General features: G+C 47.7%; 1 protein-coding gene across 1 annotated transcript in view; it reads right to left on the bottom strand.

Annotated features, from left to right (window-relative positions):
* Window positions 1-447: 447 nt before the first annotated feature.
* htr2aa (5-hydroxytryptamine (serotonin) receptor 2A, genome duplicate a) overlaps window positions 448-19,382 on the bottom strand; it is a 184,799-nt gene continuing 165,864 nt past the window's right edge. Inside the window, exon 3 of the mRNA XM_070893058.1 lies at window positions 448-1,304. Within this exon, the coding sequence (XP_070749159.1) occupies window positions 448-1,304 (857 nt within the window). The remainder of the gene's footprint in view (window positions 1,305-19,382) is intronic.

Raw genomic sequence — 19,382 nt, 5'->3', positions numbered from 1 at the left:
GTTGCTATCTACAAATAACCAATCAAGTGTATCCCTAACAGCCAATCATGTTTTATCACCAAAGGAGATAATGATAATGATGCCATGAGCAAAAAGGTGTTCAGAAAACTGAGAGGAATGTTAAATGGATTATGTGAATGGAATTGCTGATTATAATTTACCAAACATTCTAACAGTGTACGGTTATTTGAATATAACAAAACAATTATAATGGCTTGCAACATAATAACCAAACCAGTCAAATGATTCTTTCCTCATATTCTAAACTAGAAAATCCAATTGTGCCAAGCTTCCTGTGCTCTGCTGTGCATAATATTAAAGGCACTGAATACATCATGTATTGGGATATAGTATATATAACATTTAAAGATGTGTCACGTTACTTTCTGTTTCATTAACTACCCCGAAGAAGACATTCACTATTTCATAATGGGTATTAAGTTGCACTCAAACGTAGCTAACCCTTTCAGTGATGTAAAGTGTTTCAATCCTTGATGTCTCCTGATAGTTTTCTCCCAGTGTTTCAACAGAATGTGCCCTGGTCCTCATTTCTGTGCAGGTTCTTAGACTCTCCATACTGGACAGCTGCAGTTTGTCCTTGCTGGATGCCAGAGTGGGTACAGTGCTGATTAGAATCTGCGGAGCAGGCTTCTTCTCGTCCTTGTATTGGCAGTGAATGTACCGAGAGAAAGCCGATCGATAAGTTTTGTTGAAAAGCGTGTATACAAGTGGATTAATACCAGAAGAGATGTAACCCACCCAGACAAATATGCTGAGGAGTTCTTCGATGAGTTCTTTATCACACACCTTTATACAGATTACAGACATTACATTAGTCACGAAGAATGGACACCACATCACAACAAACAGGAAAAAGACAATCCCAAGAACTTTGGAAGCCTTCTGCTCATTGCTGATTGACTGCATTGACTGCCTTCCTGAAGGCCCCAGCTCTTTATTTAAGGAACACCAAGACAATATCTGAGGAGATGTTCTTTTAATGTCATATTTTTTTAACATCGCCGCCTTGTCTGATGTGTTGGCCGACAACGGCCCCTTCTGAAGAAACACCCGAAGGTTTGTCCATTTCGGCTTGGGTTTAAGCATGTCCAAGCACAAAGTGGCTTCCTGCTGCAGTACTCTGATTGTCAAAAAGTAGCTGACCACCATTATTGTGAGGGGGATGAAGAATGCCACAAAGGAACCCACCAGGACAAAATGTTCATCTGTGAGGAAACAACTGCCATCCTTAAAAACCTTGGAGGTATCTTGAAGTCCAAAAACAGGGATTGGCATTGAAATACCTTGGAGATAATTTGAAGAGAAAAAATAAGTTAAGGATGCACAGCAACAATAAAAGCAGGTTCAGTCATAAGGTTAACAGAGAATGCTGGAAATCTCAATGGGTCAGGCAGCATCTTTGGGGAGAAAAACAAAGTTAACGTTTTGGGTCAACAGAACTGCCGAATGTTCGAAAAGAGCACATTCTTAAACACTGAAAGGGGGAGGGGAAGAAAGAACAAACGGGAAGGCCTGTGATAGGGTGGAAGGCAGGAGAGATTAGAGAAACAAAAGGGACGATGGGTCAAATTGAAATGATAATGACAGATGTTAGAAAAGGGTTAAGCTGGATAGGGTGTGAATGGCGAAGTAGTGACCAGCTGCCATTAGATTCCAGCATCTGCAGTATTTTGCTTTTATATAAGTTAACAGACTCTAACCCAACTATGTTCATGTGAACCATTTTCATAAGTCAGAAAGAAAAAAAAGGACTTCCATTTATATAACGCCTTTCACAACCTCAGGATGTCTCAATGCACTTTAAAGTCAATTAAATACTTTTAAAGTCTAATCACTGTTGTAATGCAGGAAATGCACTCCCTTAGTTCTGCACTGAAATGTCAGCCTAGATTCTGTGCTCAAACCTTTGGAGTGGGATTTGAATCCACAACTTTCTGGCTCAGAGAGGAGAGTGGTACCAATGAGCTATGGCTAACACTGAGTTGGCAATGATTCCCGTACTAGGAATGCCAAAGGGAACTGCAGTATACATCATTAGATATTAAGGAGCCTTCTCACTGGCACCCAGGGATACATTCAGGTCACTTGAATAGTTTAGAAGGTTCCAGCAGAAAACTGAGCTTGAAAACCGCTCCAGTTACGACCAGTGGAATTCTCTAACCATTGCCTGTGGTCACGTTAAAAATCCAGAATGTGGCTTACTGTTAGGCTTTGAGATATGCTCACAGGCTTAATTATGTCTACCACAAGATCAATACCTACATCTAAGCTGCGGCTAGATGGTCAAGAATGATATTCATACTGCTTCTAGGCTGCTGGAGATAGGTTAGATACTGCTTAATGCTCCTAATGTAACAGGCTTGAGGGGGCTGAATTGGTTTCCTCCTGTTCCTGTGCAAAAGGTTCGAGGGACTGAATGGCCTCCTGCTGTTCCAGTGTAACAGGCTCGAGGGGCTGAATGGCCTCCCCTTGTTCTAGTGTAACAGGCTCGTGGTGCTGAATGGCCTCCTCCTGTTTCTGTGCACAGATTGACGATGAACTGAGCACACCGTCACTCAGTAATCCTTCGCCTTGTGTCATTGTCTGGATGATTGTAGGTTGGTAGATGCTTGTAAATTGCAGCATCAAGTTGTAAGTCAGATCTCTGAGACTGCAACTTCTCCCCCACCCAGCACCCTGTGTTACTGACTGTAGCTCTACTGAGTGTGTTGTGGCGGAGGAGCGGCGAGAGATCGTGGTGGAGGTGCGGCAAATGAAGGTGCAGGGCCCAGGAGAGCCGAGGGCTCAGGCCAGCCCACGCTGCTATATGTGTGCGCACTCGGTCTGTGGAGCAGAGCAGGTCTCGAGTCATCCTGGTTAACCCTTGCCACTGGATAAAGGCCTAGTTCTGTCAAGCCCGTGTGGTGGCTGATGTGCAACGGTCACCACATGTTAAAAAAATCCACGCACAGGCATCTTCCACCCCTTCAATTGGAATTCAGGACATCGAATATCAGGTCCTTCATTGAAACAAATGTGAACTCACGTGGAAGCAAGTCATCCTCATTCGAGGGACTGCCGATGATGATGATGATGACGATGATGATGGATCCTGCCAGAGACTGGATGCACCCCCTACCCATCTCTTTCCACAGATATCTGACCCATACATCCCGTAAACCATCATGGACCACCATAGTAATTTAAATGTTAGGATAACAACAATTACATTTTAAATTGCCAGATAATCTATTTTAGTGATGTTGATTGAGGGATAAATATTGGCCAGGACACCGGGGATAACTCCCCAGCTCTACTTCGAAATAATGCCATGTGATCTTTTACGTCGGCCAGAGAGAGCAGATGGCGCCGTGGTTTAACATCTCATCCGAAAGACGGCACCTCCGACAATGCAGCACTCTGTCAGTATTTTTGATTAGTAAAAGCTATCTATCCATTGTGGAGATTCCGGCCACAGATACTGTATGCAAACGGCTAGCTGTCATGATAGCAGAAAGTGAAAGCAAGACACGGAAAATAGCATCATAGGTACTTGTGGTTAAAGCTATTCGAGGCTGAAGTGGTTCACTTTGTATCCAGGTTTGCACAAGTAAACCCAGAATGGCCTGCTTGTAGTGACTGTGCTTCACAAATCTCATTTGTTATTTAACCTACTTTAATTTCAGGATCATCCCAAAGCTGGGGTTTTTATGAACATATTAGACATGGCATATTTCTGTTTATTTCAATTATCATTTTTAAAGGTTTTTTACAGACCATCAAGGTGAAAATGTCAGCATTGGAGAATGAAGCATTTCTAATCAAAGGGCTAGAATTTCCTATCAGCTCACCAGCGCCCGATCGTCGCCCAAAACACCGCTGAGGCTGGGAAGATCATTGCCGGCGAAAAATTCCCCCCAAAAAATAAAAAAATCCACCAAGCAAAAAACATGGGCCTTGCACCCCCATTCTGGGCGAAAAAGTGCAATTTAAAGTCGATTGGGCGGTTCATAAACAAAATGGGCGAAAAATTAAAAAATCAATAAAAATTGACCCGGAGGCTGCGGGTTGGGCCTAACACCAGAAAAACAATTAAAATACATTTTCAAAAAACAATAACTAAAAAATAAAAAAAAATTCCCAAGACACTTTAAAACTAAATAACCACAACATATTTGTAAAATAATTAGCAAAAAACCAATTACTAACCTTTTTCTGGGAAGAGCTACTCACCTACCATCCAGCTCTGCTGATCCTCGTGGGCGGTTTTTAAAAACTTACCTACGGGTCACCGCTGAGCCAAATATCGCACCAGGGCGATCTGAGGACGGTGCACGCCGGCGGTCCGCTCCCCAGTGGTACCTTGAAACCGCCGGTGTAACTCAGGTAAGGACATTTTCGCTCTCCTGATTACTGCCCTCAATGGCCAATACCGCCCAGAAACGGTTCTTCTGACGCATTCTATCCAGGCTCCTCACAATTTTATACACCTCCATAAGGCCTCTCTGCAGCCTCCTCTGTTCCAAAGAAAACAATCCCAGCCTATCCAATCTTTCCTCACAGCTATAATTCTCCAGTCCAGGCAACATCTTTGTAAATCTCCTCTGTGCCCTCTCTAGTGCATCACATCTTTCCTGCAATCTGGTGACCAGCACTGCACGCAGCACTCTAGCTGTGGCCTAACTAGTGTTTTATACAATTGAAGCATAAACTCCCTGCTCCTGTATTCTATGCCTCGGCTAATAAAGGCCAGGATTCCATATGCTTTCTTAACCACCTTATCGACCTGGCCTGCTACCTTCAGGGATCTGTGGACATGCACTCCAAGGTCCCTTTGTTCCTCTACACTAACCAGGTTAGAAAAGGTGAGTACAGTGGCACATTCACCTACATCCTGATGTGCACATCAACCCATCCCCTCACTCTGCTGTGTCAAGCCTACTGCAGCCAGCCAGGGCCAGGACATCGCTGGAGGGATGAAGGCCCGAATGTCGCCGGAGGGGTGGAGGCCTGAACGTCGCTGGAGAGATGGAGGCCCAAATGTCGCCGGAGGGATGGAGGCCCAAATGTCGCCGGAGGAATGGAGGCCCAAATGTCGCCGGAGGGATGGAGGCCCAAATGTCGCCAGAGGGATGGAGGCGCAAATGTCGCCGGAGGGATGGAGGCCCAAATGTCGCCAGAGGGATGGAGGCCCAAATGTCGCCGGAGGGATGGAGGCCTGAACGTCGCTGGAGGGATGGAGGCCCAAATGTCGCCGGAGGGATGGAGGCCCAAATGTCGCCAGAGGGATGGAGGCTCAAATGTCGCCGGAGGGATGGAGGCCCAAATGTCGCCGAAGGGATGGAGGCCCGAATGTCGCCAGAGGGATGGAGGCCCGAATGTCGCCGGAGGGATGGAGGCCCGAATGTCGCCGGAGGGATGGAGGCCCAAATGTCGCCGGAGGGATGGAGGCTCGGACATCGCCGGAGGGATGGAGGCCTGGACATTGCTGGAGGGATGGAGGCCCGGACATCGCCGGAGGGATGGAAGCCCGAACGTCGCCGGAGGGATGGAGGCCTGGACATCGCCGGAGGGATGGAGGCCCGGACATCGCCGGAGGGATGGAGGCCCAAATGTCGCCGGAGGGATGGAGGCCTGGACATCGCCGGAGGGATGGAGGCTCGGACATCGCCAGAGGGATGGAGGCCCGAACATCACCAGAGGGATGGAAGCCCAGACATCGCTGGAGGGATGGAGGCCCGGACATCACTGGAGGGATGGAGGCCCGAACGTCGCTGGAGGGATGGAGGCCCAAATATCGCTGGAGGGATGGAGGCCCGAACGTCACCGGAGGGATGAAGGCCCGGACATCACCAGAGGGATGGAAGCCCGAATGTCACCAGAGGGATGGAGGCCCGGACATTGCCGGAGGGATGGAGGCCCAAACGTCACCGGAGGGATGGAGGCCCGAATGTCGCCGGAGGGATGGAGGCCTGAACGTCGCCGGAGGGATGGAGGCCCGAATGTCGCCGGAGAGATGGAGGCCTGAACGTCGCCGGAGGGATGGAGGCCCGAATGTCGCCGGAGGGATGGAGGCCCGAATGTCGCCGGAGGGATGGAGGCCCGAATGTCGCCGGAGGGATGGAGGCCTGAACGTCGCCGGAGGGATGGAGGCTCAAATGTCGCCGGTGGAATGGAGGCCCGAACGTCGCTGGAGGCTTGGAGGCCCGAATGTCACCGGAGAGATGGAAGCCCGAACGTCGCCGGAGGGATGGAGGCCTGGACATCGCCGGAGGGATGGAGGCCCGGACATCGCCGGAGGGATGGAGGCCCAAATGTCGCCGGAGGGATGGAGGCCTGGACATCACCGGAGGGATGGAGGCTCGGACATCGCCAGAGGGATGGAGGCCCGAACATCACCAGAGGGATGGAAGCCCGGACATCGCTGGAGGGATGGAGGCCCGGACATCACTGGAGGGATGGAGGCCCGAACGTCGCTGGAGGGATGGAGGCCCAAATATCGCTGGAGGGATGGAGGCCCGAACGTCACCGGAGGGATGGAGGCCCGGACATCACCAGAGGGATGGAAGCCCGAATGTCACCAGAGGGATGGAGGCCCGGACATTGCCGGAGGGCTGGAGGCCCAAACGTCACCGGAGGGATGGAGGCCCGAATGTCGCCGGAGGGATGGAGGCCCGAATGTCGCCGGAGAGATGGAGGCCTGAACGTCGCCGGAGGGATGGAGGCCCGAATGTCGCCGGAGGGATGGAGGCCCGAATGTCGCCGGAGGGATGGAGGCCCGAATGTCGCCGGAGGGATGGAGGCCTGAACGTCGCCGGAGGGATGGAGGCCCAAATGTCGCCGGTGGGATGGAGGCCCGAACGTCGCTGGAGGGATGGAGGCCCGAATGTCGCCGGAGGGATGGAGGCCTGAACGTCGCCGGAGGGATGGGGGCCCGAATGTCGCTGGAGGTTTGGAGGCCTGAACGTCGCCGGAGGGATGGAGGCCCGTACATCGCCGGAGGGATGGAGGCCCGAATGTTGCTGGAAAATGGGAGGCCTGGACATTAGGGCAGAGAGAGAAGGTCGGGCCCAAACCTGTGGTCGGAGCAGGTTGGAGGCTCACTGGATGCCGTCGGGGATCAGGTGAAGCAGCTGAGTTGGCCACGTCCAGTGGGGAGCGAAAATCTTGGCAGCAGGAAGGTCAATCTGGAAGGTAAGTCCGGTGCTCAAAGATGAAGGTGAGGAGGCATGGTTAGGGGATAGGCAGTGGGCCCAGGTAGATGCCTTGCAGCACGGGTTTTAGGGGAAAGAGAAATACTTTAGGGGGAAGGAAATGCACCCACTATTAGGGTCGGGGGGGTTTAAACATTGGGGGGGTGGGGAGATTGGGGGAGAGAAGACCGAAGGATGACAGCAGATAACCAGGTGGGAATTTATTCAGAGAGAGCTCCCTAGGGAGCTGCCTTCCCGTCCGCCATATTCAAATCATCCGGTGACATTGAGGCTTTCATCCCTCCGGTGACGTTCGTGCCTCCATCCCTCTGGCAACATCCTGGCCTTCCTTACTTCCTTCCCCCATCGTTCTGGCCTCTGCCCGGCCGCTGGTCCCACTCAACTGTGGAGCCCCTGGCGAGCCCACAGTGCGCACAATGGTTGCGGCCACTCTGACCTCGCTTCCTTCCACGAAGTAGACTTCTGGCCATCCCAATGCCTTCCCTCAGTCAGGAGCTAATACCTGGGAGAGGAAAATATTACCTCAAATCTCTCAGCCCCACTTTCCATGCCTCAGATCTCTCACCAATCCACTGAAAAGCGCTGCTCAGCACCAAGCTTATGGCTTACATCTCACCGTAGGCAACTAGGCCCATGCAGTAGAGCCTGGTCTCCAGTCGTCTTGGACCCCCTTGCCACTGGACCAAGACCTTTCACTGCTAAGCCGTTGTGCAACAGCTACCCCATGTTAAAAGAACTCATGCACAGACATCTTCCACCTTTCAAAATGAAGTTCGGGACCTGGAATGTCAGGACCCTCATGACCCAGTACTGAGCCCTTCAGAACCCCACTGGAAACATCCTTCCAGTCACAAAAACATCCATCAATCATTACCCTTTGCTTCCTACCTCCATGCCAATGTTGGATCCAACTTGCCATTTTGCCCTGTATCCCATGGGCTTCAACCTTCATGACTAGTCTACCATGTGGGACCTTATCAAAAACCTACAGCCCAAGCACCCAAGGCCCCACCCCATTGCTGGTCAAGAATGGGGAGGCACTCATCATGGACACCGAGGCAGTCAGGGCCCGCTGGAAGGAGCACTTCAAAGATCTCCTTATCCAAGACTCTGCCTTCGACACGAGTGTCCTCAACTCCATCCCACAGCATGCTACTCGCCACCATCTCAGCAAAACCCCAGCCCTGCATGAGGTAGTAAAGGCCATCTGTCAGCTCAAGAACAACAAGGCAACAGGAACAGATGTAATCCCCGCTGAGGCACTAAAGTATGGCGGAGAAGCATGACCTCATCTCTCTTATCTGGAAAGAGGAGTGCATGCTGGGAGATCTCAGGGATGCCGTAATCATGATCATCTTTAAAAAAGGGGACAAGTCTGATTGCGGCAACTACAGAGGAAGCTCCTTGCTGTCAGCCACTGGGAAAGTCATTGCTAGAATCCTCCTCAACCGTCTTCTCCCTGTGGCTGAAGAGCTCCTTCCAGAGTTACAATGCGGATTCCGTCCACTAAGGGGTACAACGGACATGATTTCCACCCCGAGACAAGAGAAATGCAGGGAATAGCACCAACCCTTGTACACGGCTTTCTTTGACCTCACAAAGGCTTTTGACACGGTCAGCTGTGAGGGACTATGGAGCATCTTCCTCCGTTTTGGCTGCCCCCAGAAGTTTGTCACCATCTTCTGCCTGCTCCATGACAACATGTAAGCCGTGATCCTGACCAACGGATACATCACAGACCCAATCCATGTCTGGACCGGGGTCAAGCAGGGCTGTGTCATCACGCCAACACTCTTCTCAATCTTCCTTGCTGCAATGCTCCATCTCACTCTCAAAGAAGCTCCCCGCTGGAGTGGAACTAAAGTATAGAACCAATGGGAACCTGTTCAACCTTCATCACCTCAAGGCTAGATCCAAGGTTGGCCCATCCTCTGCCATCGAACTACAGTGCGCGGACGATGCTTGCGTCTGCGCACATTCAGAGGCCAAACTCCAAGCCATCGTCAACATCTTCACCGAGGTGTACGAAAGCATAGGCCTTACACTAAACATCCATAAGACAAAGGTCCTTCGCCAATCTGAGCCCGCCACACAGTACTGCCTCCCGGTCATCAAAATCCATGGTGTGGCCCTGGACAACGTGGACCATTTTCCATACCTTGGGAGTCTACTATCAGCAAGGGCAGACAAGGTCCAACACCACCTTCAGTGTGCCAGCGCAGCCTAAGGTCTCCTGAGTAAGAGAGCGTTTGAAGACCAGGACCTCAAATCTGGCACCAAGCTTATGGTCTACAGGGCAGTAGTGACACCCACCCTCCTATATGGTTCAGAGACGTGGACCATATACAGTAGACACTTCAAAGCGCTGGAGAAGTACCATCAGCGCTGCCTCCGCAAGATCCTGCAAATCCACTGGGAGGATAGACGCACCAATGTCAGTGTTCGCGCTCAGGCCAAGCCCCAGCATCGAAGCACTGACCACACTCAACCAGCTCCGTTGGGTGGGCCACATCATCTGCATGCCCGACACGAGACTCCCAAAACAAGCGCTCTACTCGGAACTCTTACACGGCAAGTGAGCCCCAGGTGGGCAAAGGGAACGTTTCAAGGACACCCTCAAAGCCTCCATGATAAAGTGCAACATCCCCACCGACACCTGGGAATCCCTGGCCCAGGACCGTCCTAAGTGGAGGACGAGCATCCGGGAGGGCGTTGAGCACCTCGAGTCTCGTCGCGAGAGCATGCAGAAATCAAGTGCAGACAGCGGAAGGAGCATGCGGCAAACCAGACTCTGCACTCACCCTTTCCTTCAACCACTGTCTGCCCCACCTGTGACAGAGTCTGTAATTCCTGTTTGGACTGTGCAGTCACCTGAGAACTCACTTTTAGAGTGGAAGCAAGTCTTCCTTGATTTTGAGGGACTGCCTATGATGATAATGACTGCAGCGCATCCACTTATCTTGCAGATGCACCTATCCTTCTTTTTCTATGCCCTTCCTCACATCTCCATCTATCCTTATGCAATGTCATGCCTCCTTCATAGTCACCTTCACCAAATGCATTCCATCCTTCAGATGAACACATACCTATACACTCACCCATACATCTCCTTTCCCTCTTTGCAGGAGAAAAAAGTGCAGAACGGCAGGGAAAGGAAGGGAACCAGAGGGGGGCTCCAAACCTCTCGCAACTGACAAGTGCGGAGGAGGAGGCACTGGAGATCAGTGGAGTTTCAGCATCGTTGGCCATTGGAGATCGGGAGACGGGGAGCTTCCAGCTACCTGGTGACACAATTAAATAAAATCCACCCACGTATCATACAACACTCAGTTATGTTGATTTGATTTCAACAGCAAGTGAAATATGATCATCTTCATAATGATAACTTACAACATATTCTAACCTTGTCAGGACTAATTTGTGTTGCTTATCTCCGACAGGGCCTACACACGTGCAGCACGAGTCAGTGGAGGTCGCTGCCAATGATTTCTCAGGGGAGCTGAGTTCTTCTGAGGGTGCAACGTCACAGGACTCATGCTTTCCATGCACCAGCTCAGATACTCCCGCTTCGGTGGGACTAGTAAGGCAGATAGTTGGGTTTTCACCTGGTGACTTACACATCACAAGTGAACAAGAGCATATGATGGAGACAGGGACAGCATTGGAGAGTCCGTATCAGAAGGCGCTGCCCTCTCCAAGCTCTGCTCAGCTGGACACAGATGCTGTACCCCAGGGAACATTGATGAAAAGGATAATCAGTGAGCAGCAGCAGACAATGTGCGATGAACTGACAGGTCTTCAAAGTGGAATCACCACGATTGCAGAGAGGTTGGAGGAGTCCACCTCAAGCATGAGGGGAGGGGTGGGTGATGTCACAGACCACTGAGATGATGTCTTCTTCCATGAATAGAGTGGCCAGCGTCATGGACTGTCAAACGCTCCAATCAAATGAGTCAATGACGCCTTCAACACCACCGTGCAGACTCTGGATGCCAATATGTCTGCCACCTTAAATTGGTTGGCAGATACCTTAGCCTTGGTCATACAGGGCTGCGGTAATCTGTGTTCACAATGGTAGCAGGGAAGTGTGGCTGGACCATGAGAGGGTTGATGGTGAAAGGGGTCATGGAAGTGGGGACTCCACTTATCATTCACAGCCCACCTCTCAGTCAGTAGCCCACATGTTGCATCATCTCCTAATGGCCAAGTCTGCCCCTGCACTGGTACAGGTGGAGTAGTCTTTGGCGGGACCCTCACAGGCTCCAAAACCCAGAGGACGTTGTGTAGAGCCTCGCAGCAGTCAGAACAGGGATGTGAGCAGCCTGCCTCTACCTCTGCTGAAGCCACACAGGCTGTACCACATGGGAGTAACAGAAAAAGGAGTTAGGCTTTGGAGTTGCACAAGGGTATGCAAATGTTTGTCTGAGAAAATGTTGTGTTGATAAGTTTCTGCTCTTTATTTACATCAGATAAATGTTATTCTTTGTCTCCTCTTTCCTGTCATGTCCATCCTTGGGTGCTGGGTGATAAGTGACCTTCTTTTTTGTTTGATGATGAATGGGAAAGCATGAATTGATGGGGACCAATAGCGAATGTTCAAGGTGTGGGTGATTGTTTGCAGGACTGCTTTGTGTCAGTGGCATTGATGGGGGAGGGGGGAGAGTGGCCATGCATTTTCTGGGGATGTGGTTCTAAATGAACCTTGCATTAATAAGGGCATCCCTGGCATCCGGGCAGTAACATGAACATCTGGGCTGCAGCGCCCTCATCACCTTCCTCCTCTTCTTCTTTCTCCTCCCCCTGAATCGTCCGAGGAGGATCTGAGCTCTTTGTCTTGGTCCTCCTGCAGGTCCAGCTGTTGAGCAATGTTGGGCAGGGCAAATCACAGCCACTCTGCAGCCCTGGACTGGTGCATACTGAAATGCGCCTCCAGATCTGTCCAGGCACCTGAACTGCATCTTCAGCATGCCGATGGCCTGTTCAATCACATATCTGGTGGTCATATGGCATTCACTGTGGTGCTGCGGTCGGGTTTCTGACAGGTGTCATGAGTCAAGTTTGAAGTGGGTATCCCTTGTCATCTAGCAGTCATCCCTTAACTCTGCTTCCAGGTCCAACAATATCAGGGAGGATGGACTGCCGCAGGACAAAAGCATCATGGCAGCTGCCCAGAAATCTTGTGAACACCTGCATAAACATCTCTTTATGGTTGCACACCAGCTCCACATTGATGGAGTGGACGCCCTTGAATACTCCTGGTGGTTTTGGGGGTACCCGGATTGCCACATGTGTGTAGTTGATGGCACCCTGCACCTATGGGAAGCCAGCCAGAGCCGCAAAGCCAATTGCCCACTCATTCTGACTGGCATTATCGGTAGAAAAGTTGACATAATTGCTGACCCTGGCAAACAACCCATCATAAGAACATAGGAAATAGGAGCAGGATTAGGCCACTCGGCCCTTCGAGCCTGCTCCGCCATTCAATAAGATCATGGCTGATCTTCTACTTCAATTCCACCTACCCGCACTATCTCCATATCCCTTGATTCCCTTAATATCGATCCCTGCCTTGAATATACTCAATGACTGAACATCACAGCTCTCTGGGGTAGAGAATTCCAAAGAGTCACAACTCTTTGAGTGAACAAATTCCTCCTCATCTCTCACTATTTAAAACATATTCCGCTTTTCTACTTTTCCTACCAAAGTGGATAACTTCACATTTCTCCATATTATATTCCATCTGTCATGTTATTGCCCATTCACTTAACCAGCCTATATCCCTTTGTACCCTTTTAGAAACATAGAAAATAGGTGCAGGAGTAGGCCATTCAGCCCTTCTAGCCTGCACCGCCATTCAATGAGTTCAATGCGTCCTCCTCACAGCTCACTTTCCCACCTGACTTTGTGTTGTCAGCAAACTTGGATACATTACACTCAATCTCCTCATCTAAGTCATTGAAATAGATTGTAAATAGCTGATGCCCAAGCACTAATCCTTGCGGTGCCCCACTAGTTACAGTTGTACAATGTAACCTCTCAGCAAAAGTATTGTGAACAAACCCTTTCCCACTAGCAGGTAAGAAAGCAGTTGTGAGTGCAGGGTAGTTATTGGTATTTTTGCCTGAGATTGCATCTTTGCCCCTCAATTGCCCTGTGTGCTGGCCTTGGTTTCACTAGCGAGATTTAGGAAGCCCAGGAAACCTGACGTTAAACTGAAAATAGTATGTCAATATCACTCTAATTGAGCGATTAGCACATGGAAATTGATAAGCTGCCTCGATCTACGGTGTGCGCATGCAGCCCAACGTGCTCCAACCAAATGCAGAATTTGGTGGGTTGGTGCTGGCTTCTCGACGCACTGTCAATTTCGCCAGTTTTGCACTCAGTGACTCAACCTAATACGCTCCAGTCAAATACGGAAGTCGGTGGGTTGGAGCCCGCTTCCCGACGCACGGTCAATTTCAGTGTTTTTAACCCCCCACCCGCTATCTCTAACTGTTATACATAGTGCAGATCCTCGGCCGCGGCTTTGTGCGAATCTGGCGCTTACATAATATCGCTCTGGTGCCAGCTGAATAAATACCGATGCACTTGAACTTGTTGACACTCTTCAATTAAGTTGCTGCGAATCTCAGTATGGCAAAGGGGGCCCTGCACTACAGTACATGATTTAAGTATAAAGAGTACATTGAATACAAGCACACCTTCAACTCTGGTGAGTTATTTTGCCAGGAATGCATAGTTTGTCACAATGCATTAACGCTGCTGTAATGCTGGAACTTGACAATATTAAAACGAATTATGTTTACTTATTTAAAAAAAAATCAATAGTTTGCTCATGGATAATGTTCTCCACCGAGGTTCCGAATCACGTGGCGTTCTGCTGTAACCATTCATCTTGACATACCAGATGGCGACCATTACTGCTCTTCTGTGAAATGCAGTCTGGAAAGCTGTCAACGTACAGCCAGCTGGTTTTCTATAGCTGTCTTATGAACTTTATAGAGAATTTTGGCTCCTTCATAATGTTTTTTTTTAAAGATTGCTCTATTTATCAATCATAATTCTGTGGAAGATTCGTATTTTTACGAGTTCATTGCCGCAATGTCATCCCACTTAGATCACACAGCGGAATAAGGATACCAATTGCCCGCTAATAAATTACTCTTACAAATTGGATTCCGCTGCAACAGAGCAGCATGCAGCTCAGACTAGAGAGAACAATTTGCTTCAAAGTAAACAATTGAATAGCCAAATTACAAATGGATTTCAAATCTTCCCTGAAGCGGTGAGCTGTCAAATGCAAGTTATTTCACTTTTCTTCTCTTTGCTGTCCAGACCTTGCCTGAACAATTTGTATTAAGTAAAAAAAAAATCTGAACGTACTGTTCCTATAAGAAGAACAATAAATGACCGACTGCTGTGCATGCATCCACCAGAGGTAATTCCCTCAATAAGGGTGATTCTGTAGCTGGTGCATGGCCTTTTGAGATGACCCCCAAGTAAGTTCGGAAAATCAGGGAGCCAATCAACTCTTGCCATATTTTTTCAAGATCGTCAACATTATTAAGTTGTTGACTTGGGGCTAGAAATCCCCCAAACTGTTGTGCAATTTTATCAAGCAACAAAATCGGAGATGAACGTCAAGTGTTCGTCAAAGAAAAGGAATCATATGAGGCCCTGATTGTTTACAACTTCCTTTGTTAGGAAAAGAGATGAAGGATTACTCAGAGATGCCAAGGGTCTCATTCCTGTCTGCTGAAAATATGCTCCCAAAAACATTACATTTTGTTTTGGAATATATAAATAGATGTTTGGATAATTCATTTGGAAAAATTGGACTTGGCAAAAACATCAAACTCTTTCAAGTGAGCAGAGTGAGGCCTGGTTTGTTGGGTTTCAGGTCTGCAGCACATTGCAAAAGCTCAATTAATGAAGACAGAGGATTTGGAAAACAGAGCCCGGAATTGGCTGAACGTATAAAGTTTCTCAGTCTGCTTCTCTCCTGGATGTGTCTGTGCATATTGAGATGGAACAGTCTCAATGGGTCCTAGCTTCCAAGGCTGTAAAGAGGCCCAGTGGTTTTTAAGTTGCGAGAAAGAGACCAATGTCCAACCTCAATATGAGCCAGTGTGTGTCTGCTAGTACAACCACTTCTCAGACTTTTCCATGCCGAGCCAGCAGTGATGTGAAGATTAGTTTTGTCATGTATCTCACATTACTGTATATAACTGTATCTTACCATGCTTTTCATGACTGTAACTGGATATGACCTGTAACAATAAGCATACCTTACCACCAGGGGTGCACTTGCATGAGACACTCCATACCTGTCCCACTGTGGTATATAAAGGGAGCTCTCAGGCAAGTGCAGCACTGGAGAGCTGGAATTAAAGGTGCAGGTCCTGAGTGACCTTGACTTCAACATGTGAATCGTGTAAGTCAGTACATTAGAGTCAGGACATAACAAGTTTTAGAGAGCTGAGCTTAAAGAGTGCCTCCTCCTTTCAGATAGGACCTTAGTTATTCAGCAGAAAATGCTAGCTCCTTTAATATGTCTGCTGAAGTAGAAACTTACCTGAGTGTTGGCCGGCGCAGACACGATGGGTTGAATGGCCTCTTTCCGTGCTGTAAATTTCTATGATTCTATGATTATATAAGTGGAATGAACCTTGACTATCCATGAGATAAACACGTCAGCATCTGAAATATAATCTGGACCTTTTGTTTGGTCCAGTTTGACATTCATGGAGAACTCAGCGGGAGTTAAAAAATAATAAATGATTGGTACTTTCAAAATTTATTGCAATAAATTAATTGAAAAGTGTTGAAAATTATCAGCTATCAATGTTACAATAGATAGGTACAGAGTAATGCTGACATTATACGTCAGTAGTTTAATAATGTTACATTTGTTATTATTAATGTGGGACACAGGCACAGGCTACATTGTCTGTGTAGTGAATTGCACTTGAAGTGAAGCAGATCACAGATCGGACTGCAACACTGTAGCTGATTCTATAGCTGGCACCCTCTTTGAGCATAGCTTCCTGCTGGGTAAGCAAGATCAGTGAATTTACCCTATAATCTTGTAAGATAAATAATACAGCAGAGAATCAAGCTGAATAAGGAAAGTAAAGAGGAGATCTAAAAACTCCACAGCATTCAGTGAAACTCGGTCTTCCTGACCAACACTCAACCCACCACCCCCCCCCCCCTCACTTGAAAAATCCACCCCTGTTAACAATCCAGAGACCTGGGGGCGTGCGGGGAGGGATATGTACACAAACCTTTGAAGGTGGCAGGACCAGTTGAGAAGACTGTTAAAAAGCATATAGGATCCTTGGTTTTATTAATAGAGGCATAGAGTACAAAAGCAAGGAAGTTATACTAAATCTTTATAAAACATTGGTAAGGCCTCAGCTGGAGTATTGTGTCCAATTTTGGGTGTCACACTTTAGGAAGGATGTCAAGACCTTAGAGAAGGTACAGAAGAGATTAGTATCTTGGATGAGGAACTTCAGTTATGTGGTGAGACTAGAGAAGCTGGGGTTGTTCTCCTTAGAAAAGATGAATCGTAATCGGAGTGGATTGCAAGCAATTTGGTGAAATTAGGAGTCCAACTCAAAAGGAGAAGTGGAGCCACAGAACCTGAGGACTCTAAGGGAGAAGCAGCAGAATCCGAGGGTTTTATGTTCAAGATTCGGAGAGCCCAGAGTTGAGGGAGCGCAAGTGTCAGGGAGGGAGGAAAGAACACCTAAAGTGTTGTCAGCACAAGGGAAGGAGCTGATTGGTGAGTAGCTGGTGAGTGTTTTTTTTTCCGGATCAGATCAGGAACAAGTCTTAAGTTTATTTCTGGTAAGTTTAGATAGCAGTCTAATAAATAGCCATTTAATTTTTTTTCTACTGTTTTAGTACTTAGTGAAAGCTAGCGTGTTAATAAAAGGAAAAAATGTAAATAGATATAAATAATACAAATAATCTAGACTACGATATGGCAGAGCAGGTTGTGTGCCTGGACTGCAGTATGTGGGAGTTTGTGGGCAGTGAGACTGTCCCATAAGAACATAAGAACATAAGAAATAGGATCTGATCCTGGTCTCAACTCCACTTCCCTGCCCGCTCCCCATAACCCTTGACTCGCTTATCTTTAAAAAATTGGACTACTCCACCTTAAATATATTCAATGATCCAACCTGCACAGCTCTTTGGGCGAGAAAATTCCAAAGATTCATGACCCTCTGTGAGAAGAAATCTTCATTTCCGTTTTAAATGGGTGATCTCTTATTCTGAAACTATACCCCCGAGTTCTAGATTCCCCCACGAGGGGAAACATCCTCTCTGCATCTACCCTGTCGAGCCCCCTCAGAATCTTAAACATTTCAATACAGTTATATAGTTGTAGCAGGACTTCCCTGCTTTTATACTCTATCACACTTGCAATAAAGGCCAACATTCCATTTCCCTTCCTAATTACTTGCTGTACCTACATGCTAACTTTCTGTGTTTCATGTACAAGGACCCGAAGATCCCTCTGTACCCCCGCATTTTGTAATCTCTTCCTATTTAAATAATAATTAGATTTTTTAATTTTCCTACCTAAGTGAATATCCTCACAATTTCCCACATTATACTCCATTTGTCAAATTTTTGCCCACTCACTTAGTCTGTATCTATTCTTTTGTAGATTGTTTGCGTTCTCCTCACTACTTGCCTTCCCACCTATCTTTGTATCGTCAGCAAATTTCGCTACATTACACTCGGTCCCTTCATCCAAGTCATTAATATAAATTGTAAATAGTTGAGGCCCCAGCACTGATCACTGTGGCATCCCACTAGTTACAGTTTGGCAACCTGAAATGACCCATTTATCCTGACTCTCTGCTTTCTGTTAGTTAGCCAATCCTCTATCCATGCTAATATATTACCCCCAATCCCGTGAGCTTTTATCTTGTGCAGTAATCTTTTATGTGGCACCTTATCAAATGCTTTCTGGAAATCCAAATACACAAGATCTACTGGTTTCCCTTTATCCACCCTGCTCATCACATCCTCAAAAAACTCCAGCAAATTTGTCAAACATGATTCCCTTTCATAAAACCATGCTGACTCTGCTTGTCTGCATTATGATTTTCTAAATGTCCTGCTACTGCTTCCTTAATGATGGACTCCAGCATTTTCCCAATGACAGATGTTCGCCTAACTGGTCGAAAGTTTCCTGCTTTCTGTTTCCTTCCTTTCTTAAATAGGGGCGTTACATTTGCGGTTTTCCAATCCACTGGGACCTCTCCAGAATCCCGAGTGAACACATCTGCAGTAGATGTCTCTGTTATGTATGCAACACTTTGTAACCAGCATTCTACCACCACCAGAGGGTGCATCTGTTGGAGTCCCAAGGGATCCCAGCATCCCTTGGGAGCACTGCACATAAGCAGGCCTCCCATGCTGTGCCAGCACTCTGGAGTCAGAATAAAGAGACTAAGGTCACCCTTACTCAAGTCTACAGTACTCAGTCACATTACTTTATTTGAGATATAACAACTGGCAACGAGTAATAGATAACGAACCATCACGCAAAAATGTAAAGAACTGTTGGTATCCTGGAGAAATTCTCAGAAGGTGACAATTGGGAAGTCTTCGTGGAGCGACTTGACCAATACTTCATGGCCAACGAGCTGTAAGGGAATGAGAACGCTGCCAAATGAAGGGTGATCCTCCTCACCGTCTGCGGGACAACAACCTATGGCCTCATGAAGAATCTTCTTGCTCCAGTGAAATCAACAACCAAATCGTATGAAGAACTATGTACGCTGGTCCGCGAGCACCTAAATCCGAAGGACAGCATTCTGATGGCAAGGTATCGATTTTATACATGTCAACGGTCTGAAGGCCAGGAAGTGGCGAGCTACGTCGCCGAACAAAGGCACCTTGCAGGACATTGCGAATTCGATGGATTCCTGGAGCAAATGCTGAGACTTTTTTGTGCTTGGCAATGGCCAAGAGGTTATCCTTCGCAAATTATTGACTGTTGAAACACCGAACCTGAGCAAAGCCATAATGATAGCCCAGGCATTTATGTCCACCAGCGATAACACCAAACAAATTTTGCAGCATAAAGATGCATCAGCAAGTACTGTACACAAAGTAACATCGTTTTTGATACGT

Source organism: Pristiophorus japonicus, chromosome 11 (assembly GCF_044704955.1).
Source record: "Pristiophorus japonicus isolate sPriJap1 chromosome 11, sPriJap1.hap1, whole genome shotgun sequence".
NCBI classification, from domain to species: Eukaryota; Metazoa; Chordata; class Chondrichthyes; family Pristiophoridae; genus Pristiophorus; species Pristiophorus japonicus.
The sequence above is the reverse complement of the archived record's forward strand: the minus strand, read 5'-3'. Positions and strand labels throughout refer to the sequence as shown.